Source organism: Brachionichthys hirsutus, chromosome 3 (assembly GCF_040956055.1).
Source record: "Brachionichthys hirsutus isolate HB-005 chromosome 3, CSIRO-AGI_Bhir_v1, whole genome shotgun sequence".
NCBI lineage: Eukaryota > Metazoa > Chordata > Actinopteri > Lophiiformes > Brachionichthyidae > Brachionichthys > Brachionichthys hirsutus.
The window spans coordinates 4,921,232-4,938,464 of record NC_090899.1 but is presented as its reverse complement, the minus strand read 5'-3'; the positions used below and the strand labels follow the sequence as shown (position 1 = coordinate 4,938,464).

The following is a 17,233-nucleotide window of genomic DNA, read 5'->3' as shown; positions in this document are numbered from 1 at the left end:
GCTATTTTGTTGTGAAAATATTCAGAAATGGAAACGGGGTACCGCAGTGCTAATCCACACAACCTTAACAATAAACACAGCGCAAACTAACAGCAGTTCTCCGCCCGATGCCGCCTCCCAAGAACAGCGAACGGGATTGGCTGCTTTCGCCGAAAGATCGCGCACTGCCATTGGTCGGGAGCTTCATCCGACAGATTGACGTTTTTAAATATCGCATTGAAATCATTTTTCCTTTCAAATTATCAGTGATCCAACTATCCGCCCTCCTGTTCTTAAAAAAAATACAGAGATTTATTTAAACTGCTTTTGGTTTACAAATAATCTCTACGTCGACTAGCGTAACAAATGTATGCTCACGCCCATTGTGCACATTCTTTAGAATTTATTTCACCAAGGCACATATTTCACATTGAGGCCAATCACGGTGTGGAAGAGACATCTTGATGCTACAATAATAATTTAAACACGATGGTATTAGAATAGTAAATAAGAATAAAAACTGTATAAAAGTACAAAAGGATAGGAGGCTTGCTCCACTGCAGCACAAAATAAATAGTTCCACCATGTTACTTAAATAAATAGTAAATACTGTAACAAATACTAGAATAGGAATGAATCAAAAGTATAGTGATAAAATTGGCAAAGTTAATGTTGTAGAAAACAACATAATACACAGATGCACTGTATACAACAATTTACATTCTTGTACATTTATGTACACCTGTACAGAATATAGTGTCACAATACATAGTATTTTAAGGCTTTGGGTGTTTAACTTACAATAATAAACAAACAAAAAAACTTTTATACCCCAAAGCACATGTTCAAAATCAGCCATCTCACTCATCCAAGAGGCTAATCCTAACAAGTTTGTGCAAAGAATCGAATCAGGTCAATCAGTGCTCAGGAACAGAGCGCATTCATACAGCGTTCCCACAACATCAAATACGCCTCATCATGCAGAACATGGCATTGAAAATGTTAACTCTGTAATTAATTTCATAGGCTATCGATTGATATTTTAATACATGGCATGTTTTTTTTTATGGTTAGAAGATTCCATTTGCATCTTAAGAGTACTGAAAGAGAAACATAATAAGAACCTTGGCTGCCCCAAATATCTGCTACATCTACTGGAAGAATTATTCACTGAAAGAAATAAACAAACGTGAAGTAGATTAAATTAGTTTAAACGAGTCATTATTATAGCTATAGGTTTCAACAAGTGCTACTGTGATTTTTCTGACGGATCAGTGAGACACAAGACAAAAAATAAAGATGATAGAAATGCGGGCAAATAAATCCACATTAAACACAGAAATAAAGATGAGAGTGACACATTACAACTTCAAATAAATACAATTAAATAAATTACCGACAGTCAATAAATAAATAAATACATAAATAACATGATCATGAAAAAGGCCTTTCAGACAGAGTTTTGGGTAATGGTGACGTGATCGTTGTAGTTAAATTGGCAATTTGTTTTAATGCAAATCTTGATGGCTGCATTATAGAGCATCCTCAACAACTCTGACGGAAAGACACATTCTTCAACACGTATGTCACACAGCTGACATTTTTTCGTAAGGGATGCTATTGACTGCAGTGCAAACTATGGTCCTAATCCCCGCTCGGCAGAGGCAGCACTCCACTTCTCTTCGCTGACTCTGACACGCGGTTTAGGGCAAAGAACAAACGGGTATGCATTATGATTGTACTGCAGAGATTTTGGGCTTGAGGCTGAGGAATGCTCTGTACGCCCAATCACAGAAGAGCTTGAAGTGTCGAAGAAGCTCGTGGCTTGATTGCAGGACATCAAACTGATAGGGGAGTTGAGGGGGGAGGGATGGGGTGGCCGGAGTCAGCCTTGGTGCTTCAACTCTGAGCATCTGGAGGTGAGGAGACAACAATTAGTATTTGTATGATGGTTACTTAATTTAGAACAAGGTTTTGCTAAATTGCATGGTGTCCTGCTGAAACATAAAATGGATCAAATATAACATTTGACAGTGAAGACAAACAAGTTCTTTACTTGACGGTGCAGCAGGCTGATGAGCGATTTCATCTCTCTGATCATCTCCACCAACTTGGGCAGTGCAGGGTGGTGGTGCTTCTTTGAAACCTTGTTCAGCCATTCAAAGTGGTGCTCGTACAGCTTCAGGTCGGAATGGAGCTGAGAGAGCGTGGGCTTCAACTGGAAACAACAAAGACATACTTTAGAGACTTTGCATGGGTGTGGCAAGATGCAACTGTGCAGACAGAAACAGACCGGTACCTCGCCCTTCACAAGCATGCACGCACACACACACACACACACACACACACACACACACACAGTTGCACACTAATACATTATCAGAGCATTACCTCAAGATTGTTGAGGTCATTGACTGATCTGTTGCTCATTTCTGGCAGAGACCTGAACCTGTGGGGCTCCACATCTGAGTCAAATGCATGCTCCTTCTGAAAGAGAAAACAAGACCCAGACCAGCCGGTTAGTAATTTGCTTCAGAGCAATTTTTTACTCATCCCGAGACAAGTCACGGCAACACGAGGAAAGCATTAGTTCAGCACCTCGACTGGGTTACTGTTTTTCTGTGCTTAGCGATGGTAGCTTGCACTGAGAGGAGTGCGGTCGATCAGGTCAGTGTGAGTTCACCCAAAATTCAGCCACCCCAAATGTCAACAGTAAGAGCAAATGGCCTGAACCCACAGGATGTTTTCTACAAAGAAAGAGCAAGGATAACAACATATGCAGTGACTAAGAAAGCTCCGAGTGGGATAGACAACGCAGGGCTGTAGGGAAACTCCAGGGTCACTCACAGCTATAAAAAGATGGAATGACGCAGTGCTGCTGCCCAGCGTGTTGTGTTAAGTAAAGTTCTGTTCAGACGGCGGGTGTAGTACCCGCGATGGCCACCAGAGGGGAGTAACAATCTGATTGCAGGCCCAACTTTGAAAAAGGCAGCAATTTAGTATCAAAGGTGAACGCCTCATTCAAGAGATAAATGTTGATGACTGATGAGTGCTGAGAAGGGCTTTGTGTTAACAGGTTGTGTGTAGCTAATGCGGTGTTTGTTGGTCTGTAGTTTGTGTTGATGTTTTTGTGTGATGAATGTGCCACATTCATCAGGCTTCAATGAGAACTCACTTATGTTTGTGGCTCAAATGTTTTGTCTTCAGTGCTTTGGTCCACTTCCATGCCCGACTTCCCCTCTCCTCTCCCTCTATCTGTCTCACACCAGGTGCGCCAGCACATGCAATATCACGTGAACATGCGCATGCACCCCCCCCACACACACACACATGCACACATTCGCCACTAGCTTGTCATCAGTTGGCTCTCTGATGTCTTCATCCCTTGTGGGTTTTTTGCTCCATCTTTCTCAGCCTTTAATTCTGCCTCTTATCCTTCTGTTCTTGCTCTCTCCATCGTAGATCATGACCTCACCCTTGACAGAACTTAGCATGCAACTTTTCTCTTCCTGAATGCAACTACTGGAATGTGATAAATCTTTTGGATTTTTATCAGGTCACTTTGCTGTGACGACCAAAAGCAAAACACTGAACACTGCACCTACACAACCACCACAGTTTACAGAACCCTCAATTCACACACAGGGCCGCCCAATTGCATACAAAAGCGTGCATGCATTTTGCACTGAGGATTTACACACACACACACACATGCACGATTCTTCCTGTTGTTGTTGTTTTTTTTTGCAAGGACTTTCCTTGCATCTCTGTTTTCTTACTTTTGTAAGTTATTTTGTGGAATTCCACACAAAAAGAAAGAAAAAGGTAGAAACAAATGTATTATTAATATTATAATAACACTGCTTCTGCAGAATGGCCTTTCTGCCCACACACACACACGCAGTATCGTGGCCAGGACTACATAGTATGTTGCTATTTTTAATTTCATCCCCCGAACATTTTAAAATTTTAAACATTTGCAAAAATAGAATCTGCATCAGTCATGTGTGACCAAAGATCCAGAGACATTATCCTACTTTCTTTTCGCCTGTTAAAACACATTGTTGATACACAATCACGCAGCTGGAGCCAACGCTTGGCTGCGTTCTCAAATCTTATTTTCCTCATCAGCTTTCACTACAATGAAAGGGAGCAGAGTCACCAGTTTGGTACCTTTCCACAGTACAACCGCAGAACCCAAACATGTTTTCATGTAAACAAGCGTGAGATGTCCTCTGCTGTCACTCCGTGGCTGGTGTGCAAGTTCAACCTTTGTTGGATGCAGGTACGGTGTTGATATGAAGTTGTAAATGTGTCTTCATGGGAAATTTAAAACTGTTTTTGTTTTTCTGTCCCCTTGGATACATCACGTATCATGTAACAGTAAAAAATAAAAACGTTTTTTTAAAATGCTTATGCTTATTATTTTCATAAAACATGTTGATTTTATTTCACATTTGCTGGACTGGATAAAGGCACATGCTTGGTCACCAATCACCAGATCTAAGCATGCAGATGGCCTCCAGCCGAATCTGTCATCAATAAAAGCTACGTAAATCAAACTGAATCCTGCCTGAGAAAACTGAGCAGAGTTCATCCAAACGGTTTCAACCAGTACAAAGTTAATGCAGTTTGAAGATGTGATGCGATCAAGACAGGCTGTGGTGTAATGGTCCGGACCCCCCCCCCACTCTCCTCCTACACACTCACACTAACCATTCAATTAGGATACTTAGGCCCTCATCAGCATTTCCTCTAATCAATAGCTGAGATTAGCTATCAGAACGAGAGCACCTTTTCTTACCAGCAATTCTTGAGTGAGCTTCATTAGATTCTTGGTTTGATTGGACAGTTTATCCATGTCACTGGACCGCCGCTGAGGTAACGGAGAGGCGGGCGTGAACACAGGCAGCTGAGCCAATAGCAGCGAGAAGAGGAGCGATGAGGAAGAGTCAAGTAGCACTGCAGGGGAGGAACAAAACGGAAACAATTAGAGGAAAGGCGCTGTCATCTCTGCCATAATGATGAAGACCTCAGGCCACGGGCTGTCAGCGCCGAGGGAAGATGTTGCACCATAATATAAACAATAGCTCCAGACTTGGCAGAGGAATCCTGGAGCGCCTCGGCGGTGCAGTCGTGTTTTCACAAGCTGGATGCAAATCATTAAATCATTAAATGCTCGGGCTTTGACACTGAATATCACCATCACGTCCTTTTGCCATAAGCAATGCAATGAATGCCGCCGATTGTCACACCTGTAACTGGATAAGTATGCGAGTTGGTGGTATAAATTATATAGACCCAGTCAAGTCAACAGTAAGCTCATTCATCCTTTTCCTTTCAAGTTGAAATACAAGGGAGAGACTTAAGTATTAAAAAAAAAAGGAACCGCAGTGCTGTTGAAATGATGAACGCTCGATAATTACAGGAGAACCGCAAGAATTGCAGGCAAAATAACACAGAAGGGAGCATCTTGCCTGCCCTCGACCCCGGTGCACCGCCCCACGTCAGGACATTGGCATTTGTGCAGTTTGATTTAAAGAGCAAGAGGGAGATAAGGTAGCTGTTAACAGTCACATCAATGCTATGGACGTCCATTTATTCTTTCAAATTAATTCTTAAAAAAAAAAAAAAAAGTTCTTGGAAAGAAAGTATATTAACACGAAAGTCATTATGAATCCAAAATACACTTGAGCAAAGACTTACATTTCATATTGATTCGGATCCCAAGAGATAAAAAACCAGCAGAGAAAGCGCAGCTAGATAAATAAATGGAAAATAATTAATAAATAAATTGAACTCCGGAAATTGTCACGCACTTTCTCCGGTTTTCTTCTTCGCGCTCCTCGCGAGGAGGAAAGTTGACAGGACGAGAGTGGGAATGATTGAGAGAGAGAGCGAGTGAGAGAGAGAGAGAGAGAGAGAGAGAGGAAGTGATGGACCACGGAGAAAGTTCGGAGAGGAAGGTAAGAGTCGGATCTAGTCAGGCTTTCTGTCTCGGGTTAAGTTTAAGAGGAGACCTGGTCGTTTTAATGCAGTGCTGAAGGTAGAGAGACACTTTGACAGTTTGAGAGAGAGAGAGAGAGAGCGCAACAGAAATGCAGAGAGAGGGATGCGAGTGTAGTAAGTCCAATTTTTTTGCGCGCTGTGAAGTGTTTAGGCTTGTTTAAAACTTCCTTTATAAAGACGTCGGGCCTATGACACATCGGCAGTGACTCACTTCATTCATAAAAACTCACACACACACACACACACACACACACACACGCACACACACAGACACACGCTCTCTCTCTCTCTCTCTCTCTCTCTCTCCCTCCTCTCTCCCTCTTTCCTCCTCCCCTCCCCGGTGCCCGTCTCCCTTTTGCGAAACTTTAAAATATGTTCCGTTGTTGTTTTTCCTTGATCACTTTCTCCCGTCCCGTCCGCTCGTTATCTCCTCCGCCGCATCCCGCTCACCGGCGCCAATCTACCGCTTTTATTTCTTCTTCTTTTTTTTTTTTTTTTTAAATCTTTCCATCTCGAAATCTCTTCCCCCGTTTCTCGCTGTCACTGCAGACGCGTTTTATTTTTTTATTTTTTTATTTTTTTTCATAAAACTTTGTTTTCACGTGGATCAGAAAATCTCGTGCGACCGTGTAACGTTCAGGAGCCGGTACTTCGCCCGCCCGTGTTCAGTGATTCTCTCCTGCGTCGTGCTGCGTTCAAGAGCAAGCTGTCATAGAAAGCGTTCTCACGTGCGCTGTTTCATAAATGACGGGGTCCCCTTCGGTTACCCTGTCCTTATTTATTACATTATAGCCAGTATGCGCAGTAAGCACTTACACCCCCCCCCCCCCCAGCCCCCCATTTCTCTCCCTCCGTCTCTCACCCCATGCTCTTTTTTTTTTCAGAGCCCCTCCTGAGACAGCAGCCTGTTATTTCCACGGCCCCCCCCCCCACCCACCTCCTATTTTTTCACTCCTCTCCAGGGTGAAGGAAAGAGTGAGGAGTGAGAGACGGATAGGAGCAGGAGAGAGGTGTTGTCCAGACCAGAAGGGGCCTCTGAAAGTGTTGCATAGAAACAGCGAGTGAACACACACACACACACACACACACACGTATAGACACACAAACACACACCGCAGGACATTAACACAGACACATGCTTTAAGGGCTGCGGGGGGGTGTTTGGGGTCAACACGGCAGAAAGACACATATACACAGACACACACACGACACGGATGCAAGTGCAACAGTGGCATGCTGCTGTAATAGCTGAGAACACTACGAAAATATACTCTGCGGCAAAATACTACTGGGTTTCATACCCTCTTTGTGTGTTTTACACGCACGCACACACACACAGCAGAGTGAGGCAGTCTGGAAACATGCCGTCAGGTGCAGGAAAGCTTGGCCTATACTATTGCAAAGGATCAAGAAAGAGTTTCCAGCCACCGCAGAGGAACAGGTGATGCGTCGCCCCCGTCCTTCATATCACCAGGGGCGTGCACGGACATCAGGCCTACGTGCACTGATGAAGATTATGTAGAAGACCATCTCAAATAAATGTTGGATTGCAATGTTTTTCCACCGAAAGCTGTTACAGTTCAACTATGCCCTTACGTCACTGTTTTTTTTTTTTTTTTGCTGCACTATACAGGTGGTCCCGACTTAACGACATATTCCTTTATGGGTGACTCGGTGGTTACGCCGGACTTTCCGAAATTTAAACGAAAGCGTTTTAGCGACGAGGAATCGTCGTCGCGATGAGCGGAATGCACCGGCTGCAGAGTTGTGAGTGAGCACGTTCATGTGTGAAGTAGAAACGGCCTAGACGCATGCAGACATAGACGTTTTTTTTGACCAGGGCCAAAAATGTCGGCCAAGTTGTCGGTCATTTAACGAGGAAATCGTTTAGCGACAAGGGTGGGGGGGGGGGGGGGGTCAGCGAGGATCGGCTGTAATGACACCTGCAGAGTCGAGACACGCTCTCGTCGTCTTTTGTCAATTGTACAAAAAAAATGCGTCCTAGTCTTTCGGTAAATTTGGGTGAAACCCCAGTTACAGAAACACAAACTAAGAGAGAGAGACTGGGGGGGGGCTTTTGAGTCTGGGTGTGAGATTAGGAGACCCTCATTCACAGACATACACTCATGGTGTGGTTAGAAAATAATTAGTGGTGGGCCTTGTATGCGCACACTGACACACTCACATACACACAGTATTGCCTGTCCAGTGGTGGGCCTACAGCAGCAAACAAACGCCCCCCCCCCTCCCACCACCACTGAACGCTGAGGGCTCGGTGGCAGCGAGTGGGTGGCAGAGTTGTCGTGGTTAAAAGAGGTCATAATGTGTTTTCTCGGGTCAACAGTAGTGAAGAACAGCAGGCGAAGGAGACGGAGGGGAGGAAATAGATGAGTGCGGTTGGACGTAGGGAGATATTGACACACTCGCTCGTTTTAATGTCCCCACATCAAAGGGCTGTTTGAAGACACAGCTGGTGAGAGAAGAAAAGAAAAAGTGAAGTTAGTCACTCTCCTTCGTTCTCATGATGGGGGTCTCCTGGGTGGTTTCAGCCCCCTATTAGGCCATCCGCCAGCATCGATCGCTCACAAATCATCAATGGAAGGGTTCCCTTTGAGCGTGTGTGTGTGAGTGTGTGTGTGTGTGCGCACACGTGCATGGGTGGCAGCGCGGCAAATAAAAAATATGATTGTCTTGACTTTTATTTTTTGCGTATGAGAAAGCGAGCAAACACTGGCACATGCCCGCTGGAAAAGGGGGAATCCAGGGCTTGTGTAAATGGGTGTGCGCGTACACAGTGCACGTGTGTAATTATGGGTATGCGGTGGTATATAAGTGCGGCGTCTGTGTACCGTGCGTGCGCATCAGTGTTTGTGTGTGCGTCTGCACGTGTTTGTGTGTGGCCTTCATATGCTACCCATTACATCACCAATCTGTGTAAACCACCATAGGAGGAGAGGCAGAGTGAGACACTCAGACGACGACCTCAAAGGCATCAGAGAACGGGAGAGAACGGGGGGAACCTGTGACTGGGCCTGCCGGGCCTCACAGCCAGCCCGGCTTTACGCACGCAAAGCCCCACGCAGCTCGCTCACACGTTGCCACTGGGCTTCCTGTGCGCCGTGGCATGTGTTCGGATGGCGTTACGCAGGGTTCCTATCATCTGAACGCCTCCACACGCCGCCGCTCACCTTTCGCAGTTGTTTTTCACCCCCCCCCCCATTTACCGAAGTCAATATAGAAGCTGAGCAAATCCAGGTTGAGCTTTACTGTAATATTCGTCACCGTTTATCTTTCTGACGAGGAAGAGCATGTGCGTAAGCGCATTTTCTTTTAAAGGTTGGGGATTTTTTTTTGTGTGTGTGTGTGTGTGTACTTTACTCTGATTAAGGATGTAGTTTGATTATGAGAACAAATACCAAATCAGCCCATCGCGGGTTTTCCAAATAGGTGTTTGTTGCCGTAGGTTAATTTCCACGTCCAGGTGGATGATAAAGCAGTCCTGGGGTGTTTAGGGTTAACTTGTGTGCTCTGCTTACCGTAGATGCGTAGCATGTCACATGCAAACTGAGCAAATGTCGCCCGTGACGCAACAGCGCTCAAATGGTAAAAGGTAATATGGGAGAGTGAGAAGTAATAAATGTGACTTTTTTATTTTTTATTGCACCCTCGTTTCCTTGTAGAGATTCCTGGAGGTCCTGAGTAATCTAACACGGAGATCATGTTCAAAGGACAAATCATTTCTAGGGGACAGACAACAAACAACAGTTTGTACAAGAAGAGCTGAAAGTAATTTATCTGATTGATTGTGAAGCCATTTCTCATTTCTCAGGGCCCCTGCATGTGCGGTTGTTTCAAGGGGCCCGCTGTACTCGGGTGTAAAGGTCATTTCGTTGCGTGCTTGCAGTGTATCGATGAAAAAAATAAAGCTTTCTCTCTTTCTCGCTCATCGTTTTTGATGCTTTACAAACCAAAAAAAGCTGAAAATGAATACATCATGAAAATAATCATTAGGTTTAATCATTCAATTATAGAATATGTAGCGGCGTGGGGATACTTTTAAATTGTGTCACTTTAACTTCAGTGTGAGACCATTGACTCCACCAGGGCTATCTGGAGAGTTGTCATGGTAACCCTAACTTGGTACCCACTGTCATCGTCCCCCATCCTCTCCCCTTGTTCCTTTACTTCAACCTACGTCAAAGAGCCAGTGAGTGTGTTATTATTTCAGGGTGGTCGGGGGGCAGAAATGGACACGCTGCAGTCATGGGGCAACAAAGTGATGTCTCTGTCTCAGTGTCAAAGTTCCTTCTGAATGGATCTATGTGAAGCGATCCTTCTCTCAAAGTCCCCGCCCCCCATTGGCAAGTCTTCAGTTAAAAAAAACCCTCCCCATGGATGTGATTTACTAATTACCTGTCAATTGCTCGCTTCCTTTTTCATGTGAGCTGCTTATAGCTGAGGTGGATATGGCTGTTGTGCATCTGCTGCTTTGCCTTTTTTATTAGACCATTAAAGTGTGTGTGGGGGGGGGACATTAACCAGTATCATTATTCCAGGTTTCTCCACTGGCGGGGCCGTGCGAAGGGGAGGATGCAGGGATGAAAGGGAGAACTCGAGGCGAGCGTCTCTCCTGGCAGAAACCGGGGGGAGCAAAATGTTCAAATCAGCTCTCTATTAAACACACATTTATGAGGCTCATTCTGTTTGAAAAGCACATTCTATGGTACGTGACAACACACAGTGTGTGTGTGCGTGCGTGAATGCGTGTGTGTGTGTGTTACTACAAGACAAAGTCACAACCCTCTCTTGAGTCTGCGTTGCTCACCTGCTCACATTTGCCTCTCGCCGTGAGGAAATCTCTGAATGAACAAGTTAAAGCAATAGGTCACAGACAGGGTGGGGGGGTGGCGGAGGAGAGAGAAGGGGGGGGGGGGGGAGAACGGCAAGCAAGCAACCCACGCAAAAGGAACTTTTTACTGTGCAAACACTTTCCATCTACCCCACTTGCTCCCTCAATCTCAGACTGGTGTTAATACACTGGAGAGCCCTGGTCTGCCTCAGAGCTCCCTCTTTCTCCGCTGGTCCTCCCTCCCGCTCCTCTCACCGCCGTGCTCAGTCGCCCTAAACATTCTTTCCTCCTCCGTCACGCCGTGCCCTGTCTGCATCCCTCTTTCTCGCCATCTCTTTTCAAAGTGCTTCCCCTACCGCTCCTTCGAATGTTCTCTTCCAGGCACTCGTTTCCTCTTTAGATCTGTCTCTCTCTTTCCCGGGTCGCTCGGTCTTTCTCTGGTGCACGGCAGGATGGATCAGTGAAATGCAAACAGCAACGGGCTTTAAATGATCAAAGCGCACAAATTCAATGATGCTCTGACACAAACAACGAGTTATTTGTGTTGCATGGCTGTAATATCTCTGCGCGGTGTCAGGGGTCACTTTTCATGAAGGCAGTAAAAAGAGAAAGTGTAGAGATTTATTTTTGGTGCATTCCTCAACACGAAGAAATGTTACACAGGAGACATTATGCAGGCATTGCCTGCTTCTTGAAATACTGTGTGTGTGTGTGTGTGTGTGTGTGTGTGTGTGTGTGTGTGAGTGACGTACATCAGAGCTGACCACTACTTGCCGGTCTGCCGGGCATCTTCGTCAGTCTCAAATTGAGTCTGTTGTCATGTTATTCTACGGAAGCTGAGCGCTGCAGCAACTTCCCAGTGGAAAGGGGGTGGGTTGTGTGTGTGTGTAGGTGTGTGTGAGTGTAAGAGGGCAGGGGGGGGGGGTGTGTGGAGTCATGATGGGGAAAGAGTGAGGGGAGCGGGAAGACAAAAGGAAGAGGACTTCTGTGACGTCTCATCTGGCCCTACGGAGCGACTTTGTCAATGTGATGTGACCTCAGTCCCGTGGGGGTGGGATGGGAGGATGCCCTTTTACGGACAGATGGATTCACACACACACACACACACACACACACACGCACACAAACAAACAATGTCACCGAAACCCACGTATGCTTACGTCTTTAGAGCAGTTGACTCTAGCGTTTAAAACAATTTATAACCCCCCTCGCTCCTTAAATCTGACGTGGCCTGCCTGCTTCTGTGACCGCTGACGCACATCAGACCCCTCCGTCACTGGTCATTCATTAAATTAACGCTCGTTTACGTGATGACGACCATAAATCAACCTCCCACAACAATGATAGCAGATAACATAACTTGTAAAGGAGCACATGGCCAGCTGTATTGATTCTGCTTGTCATTCTGTCGACCACTTCCTGTGCGTCAGCCACGCAGAGTGTGTAAATTTCATCATAACGGAGAGCAAACACAGGAAAGGAAATTTCATATCCGCATGTTGTCACTGTTTATGTTTTGAAACAAAGTGGGACTGGGTGCTGAGCACAACGGTTTGGAGGCAGAACGCGTTTTGAAAATGTTCCTAATCCCAAAAGTCCTTTCTCCGTCCTCCGCTGGCTGTGCTCTGACCGCACAGGGAGGGGAGCTGCACCTCAGGTTCACTGAAATGTCACCGTTGGTTTAACTTAGCGCGGCGAGAACGCGGCACAGAAGATGCACTGTCTTCCCTTTGATTCTTTTTAAATAGACATTTCTGCAGCTGCTGTCATATTGCATGTTTTTTTTTTTTTTTGCATTCTCTCCTGGATTGATAGAAACACACCATATCAATGTTGACACAAACGGTGACGGATCCGTTGGATCGATTAGCTTATCTCTGGAATCGTGAGTTGAATGATGGAAGTAATGTTGTTTGCCTGCGTTCTTCATTGTCACCTTTATTATTATCTCCAGTCGGAGTCTGACAAACGTTATTTTGCCGGAACATTTCTGTGACGTTTCTCCAGTTCTAATTTTGTTTTTTTAACCTTTGTTTATTATGGGAACACACAAAAGCTTTGTTCAGCCCATAGTTAGCAAACTGGCGTTATCCTGTGACTAAGAAGAATGACATGAATGCTCTTTTAATCGCCATTCTTCTGAATGTTTGCGTGCACTTTGACCTCCTCCTGTTTCCAATTAGTCCCCAAACATGGTCCTGTTTGGAGATATTTGAATACTCAACATGTCTTTTGTTATCATTACAGTCTCACTGAAGGACCAGAAAAATTAAAGCTGTCCAGAATGTTCTATTTTTGGCACAGACTTTACACCCACGCTGCCTCTGTCTTTTTATATCTCCTCCTTTCCTCCCTCCTCAGTGCCTCCCCATCCTCTTTCTGTTCATTAATCACGCTGTCCCTTCTTGTTAGAAGGCTCGCACTGGATGCATGAATGGTGTCAGTTTGCCTCAGCGTCTGCCTTGCATTACAGACGCCCTCGCGTATGGCTGGACCCCTGGTATTGCCAGGAAGCATGCCAGGAATGTAAGGAATGGCTCAGTGAATGATAAGAAGGAAATTCCCCACATCACACTGGACCAGCGGCCCAAAAGCAACACGCACACGGACAATTGCTGGGAAGAAATGAAAGGGATGACGACAAAGAGTAGCGCAGGAGGGGATGGATCAGGATTCCTGGTCTGACAATAGGGCCTATATTTGACACTAAGGCAATAAACACAGCAACTGTGGCTTTACGTGGAAGCTGGGAATGATGACGATGGCGTGATGGTGAAAAGAAAGGACAGAAATAGGAAGGGTTGAGTGGATTAGGGAGGGATGGTAAGACAGTCAAGGAACCAGTGAGTGATGTGGAGCTGGGATGAGATAGAAGTGATGCCATGGAAGAGAATCACTGAACACAGATAAAGACGGCAAAAACATAAAACATGCAAGTTCCCCAACTGAAGGGGCGTCGGGTGAGGCTGGGAGTCAGCGGCGGAGCAGGAAGAGGGCAGAAGTACAGAAAGGGCAAGGCAATAGAGATCACAGGAAGGGCAACCTGCATTAATCAGTCCCCGGGTGGGTGACGGTGAGTGGGAGGAGGATCCACACACATCTCCTGGGCACATTTCTGGCTGGTGACTCCTTGGATTTGAGTGATGGCGCCTCTTTGTGACTCAGTAACTCAAGTTTCCTACTGTGTCCCGCCCTGATCCATCTGCAGAGGGATTAAAGATCAGTTTGAACAGCAAACACGGCACTGGAAAATGCTTAACCAGATTGGCTACCCCTTCTGGAGTGGAGGTCTCAATCTGACATGGCATTACAGGGGCCAATAGCAAGTCGGCAGCCCTCTTGTGAGGCTGCTGGTGCTGATTTGGGGGACAACCAGTCGGTAACTGTTTTGAGCTGCTAAATTCCAACTGGGGGTATTGGATTACCTACCACCAGGGTAGGTCAATTCTCATTTCCCTGTTTCCTCTGGAGTTCAGGCTGCGGCATCATTGAATAAGTGCATACCTCCCCATTGCATGGGAGGGGGGGGCAGAAACATGCCTAATGTCTGGTCACATAAAGGTGGATAACAGGATACATGGAGGGGGGCAGGGAGCGTGAACAGTTGTTCGTCTACGTGATCTTCTATTCATGTAAGAACTGTAGAGGTCGGACGGTGGCGATCCGGTTTCTGTTCATGACGCTAGTTTGTGTCCGTGTGTGCTTGTTCTTCCTATCTGGGCTAAACCCAGTCTTTTCTTTATTCAGACTATAAATAATACACAGCCAAGAAGGAAATGAAACATTATCTCGCTGAAATTCCCCAGGGTGACTTATCTTGCTTGGCAATGAGTCAGCTCTGTAATATCATTATTACAGCATAGTCATTGGCCAGGTAAATAATATTACGGCCGTAATCTCGGGTTCTTTTCTCGAGAGCTGCATAATAATTAATCTTCAAAGTAAAACCCATTCTTGCATGACGAGACGAATCCGACTCATGTCGGAGGGAATATTTTCCCAGGTCAGATCAACATTGTAGAACTCGGCAGAAGCACGGTAGGAGCGGGACGTTGGGATGAGCGACATTGCTTCAGACTTTATTTGTATTTTATGGTGTGGTTTAAAAAACAACAACACACATTTGTGTGAGAATTAGATCCACTGGACGCGGACGGTCCAGCCACACAGAATGACTGTGCGGTTCCCCTGGCTTTCGGACCTATCTTAAACAGCTGACACAAGGCAGATAGGTGGGTGTGTGTGAGTTCTGAGCAGGCCGACAAGGAGAGGTAACTCTGTTTTGTGTGTGTAACTCCATTAAAACAAGCCCATTGGAGTTTTGGACGACTGACAGCTGAGGTGGAGTCGGGGCAGCCAAAGCAGGAGGGAGAAAGTTTTCATGCGTTTACGTGTGTTTTCCTTCACCGCTGGGATTTATATATGGCTGCAGCCGGGCTGCCTTTCAGGTCTGCTGCCGAGTGTGACGGGGATTCACTCAGGGGGGGGGGGGACCTATGGAACACCCCTGTTGACCCCCAGGGCACAATGCTTTTGAGGTGCGGTTCCCCATCATCCTTCACCTCTAAAGTGCCGAATCGGTGGAAGGTAGAAACCCGGAGAGTATCCCTGACACTAATATGGAAAAAAAAAAAAACCTGTTTGGAGCGAATATAAGGGCAAATATTATTCTTCCTGAGCGTAACCACGGCGAGCACCTCTGACCTGGCAGTGAAAGTATTGAAACAAAAAGCCCAAAGACTTTTTCTGCCCCATCAAAGGAGAGCTGCATAAAATAAATATGGCCATCAGATTACCATGCTGAACATGGGGCCGCGTTAGCCTCCGCCGGCCGCCCTGCCGCCCAACCCCAGAGCTCTATGGGAGTTAAGTGTGGGGTCCGCTCAGTCAACACCATGACGCAAAATGGAACAAGCCTCTGACAGAAGCCCCAGGCAAATGGAATAAGGCCCCTACCCACAGGCCCCCTGGTCCGAGAGAAAAATACTGAACACAAACGAGAGAGAGAGAGAGAGAGAACCCGGAGGAAAGAAGAGGACAGGAGGTAAAAGGTAGATGAGGACATTTCAGAGAAGAGGAAACGCATGCCAGGCCCAAACTGGTGGCACTGACCCTGTCACCAATTGACCACGTACCACAAACGGCTTCTCCTGTCTGAGAACCAATAAGAGGAGGCCGGGACAGACAGTCCCCAGTGGGCAGAAGGTCGGGGCCGGGCAGGGCAGGGCAGGGCAGGGCAAAACAGGGCATAGTGGTTGGTGGTGGTGGATTTAGCTGCCAGTGAGACTGCGAGGCTTAGCTGGCCGGTCCTCCTAACAGTGGGCAGCCTCAGCCCAGTGGATCTGGCCTCACAGGGGATCTTTTATATCCTCACATGTCCCGGTGTGCATTTGTGTGTACAAAAAAATAAAGAAATAGGTTTATATGTGTTTCATCTTCGGGCGACGTAACCAGCAGAAAACAAATCTGTGCGTTGAAGTAAGCCAATATTTTTCCCTCGGCCTTTTAGTCATGTCCCCGCTGTCCACTTTGTCCACCTCATGGCCACAGTTTGTCATCTGTCTGGATCCAACTGATATTTGTCCCGACCACCTCTGACCTTCACATCACTTGTCTCACACCTCATGCAGATTCCTCCACCCCCCCCAGTCTGGCTTTTCCTCTGTCTGCCTGTGACAGAGCAGACATTCTCCAGATCCCTTGTTTCCCTTCTGGACTCGTGTAATATTCTAATTTTGTTTCACACTGAAGCTGATTCTCTGACTTGCAGAGCCAGGTCCTTAAAAATGTTCACTCAAATGAGAAATGTAACTTTATTTTTGGGGAGCCAAACTCATAAAAGTAATATTGCTTCTCTTTTGAGATGCCATGAGAGACATGATGACTCCTTTGGACTTAAATCCTCACTCTTTCCCTTCCAATTTCCTGATAAAACGTGTCTCACAACCTCCGTTTGTAGCCCGACAGTCATCATATTCTGCCCTTTCCCCTGACGTATGGGCTGAGAAACCTCCTTACACTGCGGGCTTTAGGATGACGCAGGGCTCAGATAAAATGCTACCAGATCGCAAATAGATACTGCGGCCGTGCCAGGTTGTAGCTGTTAGAGTAAAATGTGAGAGCCATGGGCCCTTTTCTGGTTCCCTGAAAATGACTCCCGTTTTGAACACAATCACTGTGGTCTGCTGGGCCTCACACCAGCAGCATTGCATTACCTCGCTCGCCTCCCTACTGTTCTCCTTTTCTTTTCATCCTTCTCTCTTTTCTCCTCTGACTCAGCTGTTTTTGTCGGAAAATCCGTCTCTTTGAAGAAGGGAAGAATCTTTCATTACTCGACAGCAGGGAGAGAGAGAAGGAGATGATAGGGAGGCGATAACTGGCCCATTGTCTTCACAC

The 17,233-nt window shown here is 46.1% G+C and overlaps 1 protein-coding gene across 1 annotated transcript; it reads right to left on the bottom strand.

Moving 5' to 3' along the window:
- Positions 1–1,596: 1,596 nt before the first annotated feature.
- Positions 1,597–5,692, bottom strand: il11a (interleukin 11a). Its single transcript, XM_068755509.1, has 5 exons — positions 5,686–5,692; positions 4,784–4,941; positions 2,371–2,466; positions 2,036–2,197; positions 1,597–1,892 (listed from the first exon to the last, which is right to left on the bottom strand). Exons 1-5 carry the CDS (start codon positions 5,690–5,692, stop codon positions 1,710–1,712), a joined length of 606 nt encoding a protein of 201 aa, XP_068611610.1. The 3' UTR covers positions 1,597–1,709.
- Positions 5,693–17,233: the final 11,541 nt, after the last annotated feature.

Coding starts and splice junctions, on each gene's coding strand:
- il11a (XM_068755509.1), bottom strand. Junction 2,467..4,783: donor AGCTCACTCAAGAATTGCTG/GTAAGAAAAGGT, acceptor TTTCTCTTTCAG/AAGGAGCATGCATTTGACTC. Junction 2,198..2,370: donor ATGACCTCAACAATCTTGAG/GTAATGCTCTGA, acceptor TGTTGTTTCCAG/TTGAAGCCCACGCTCTCTCA.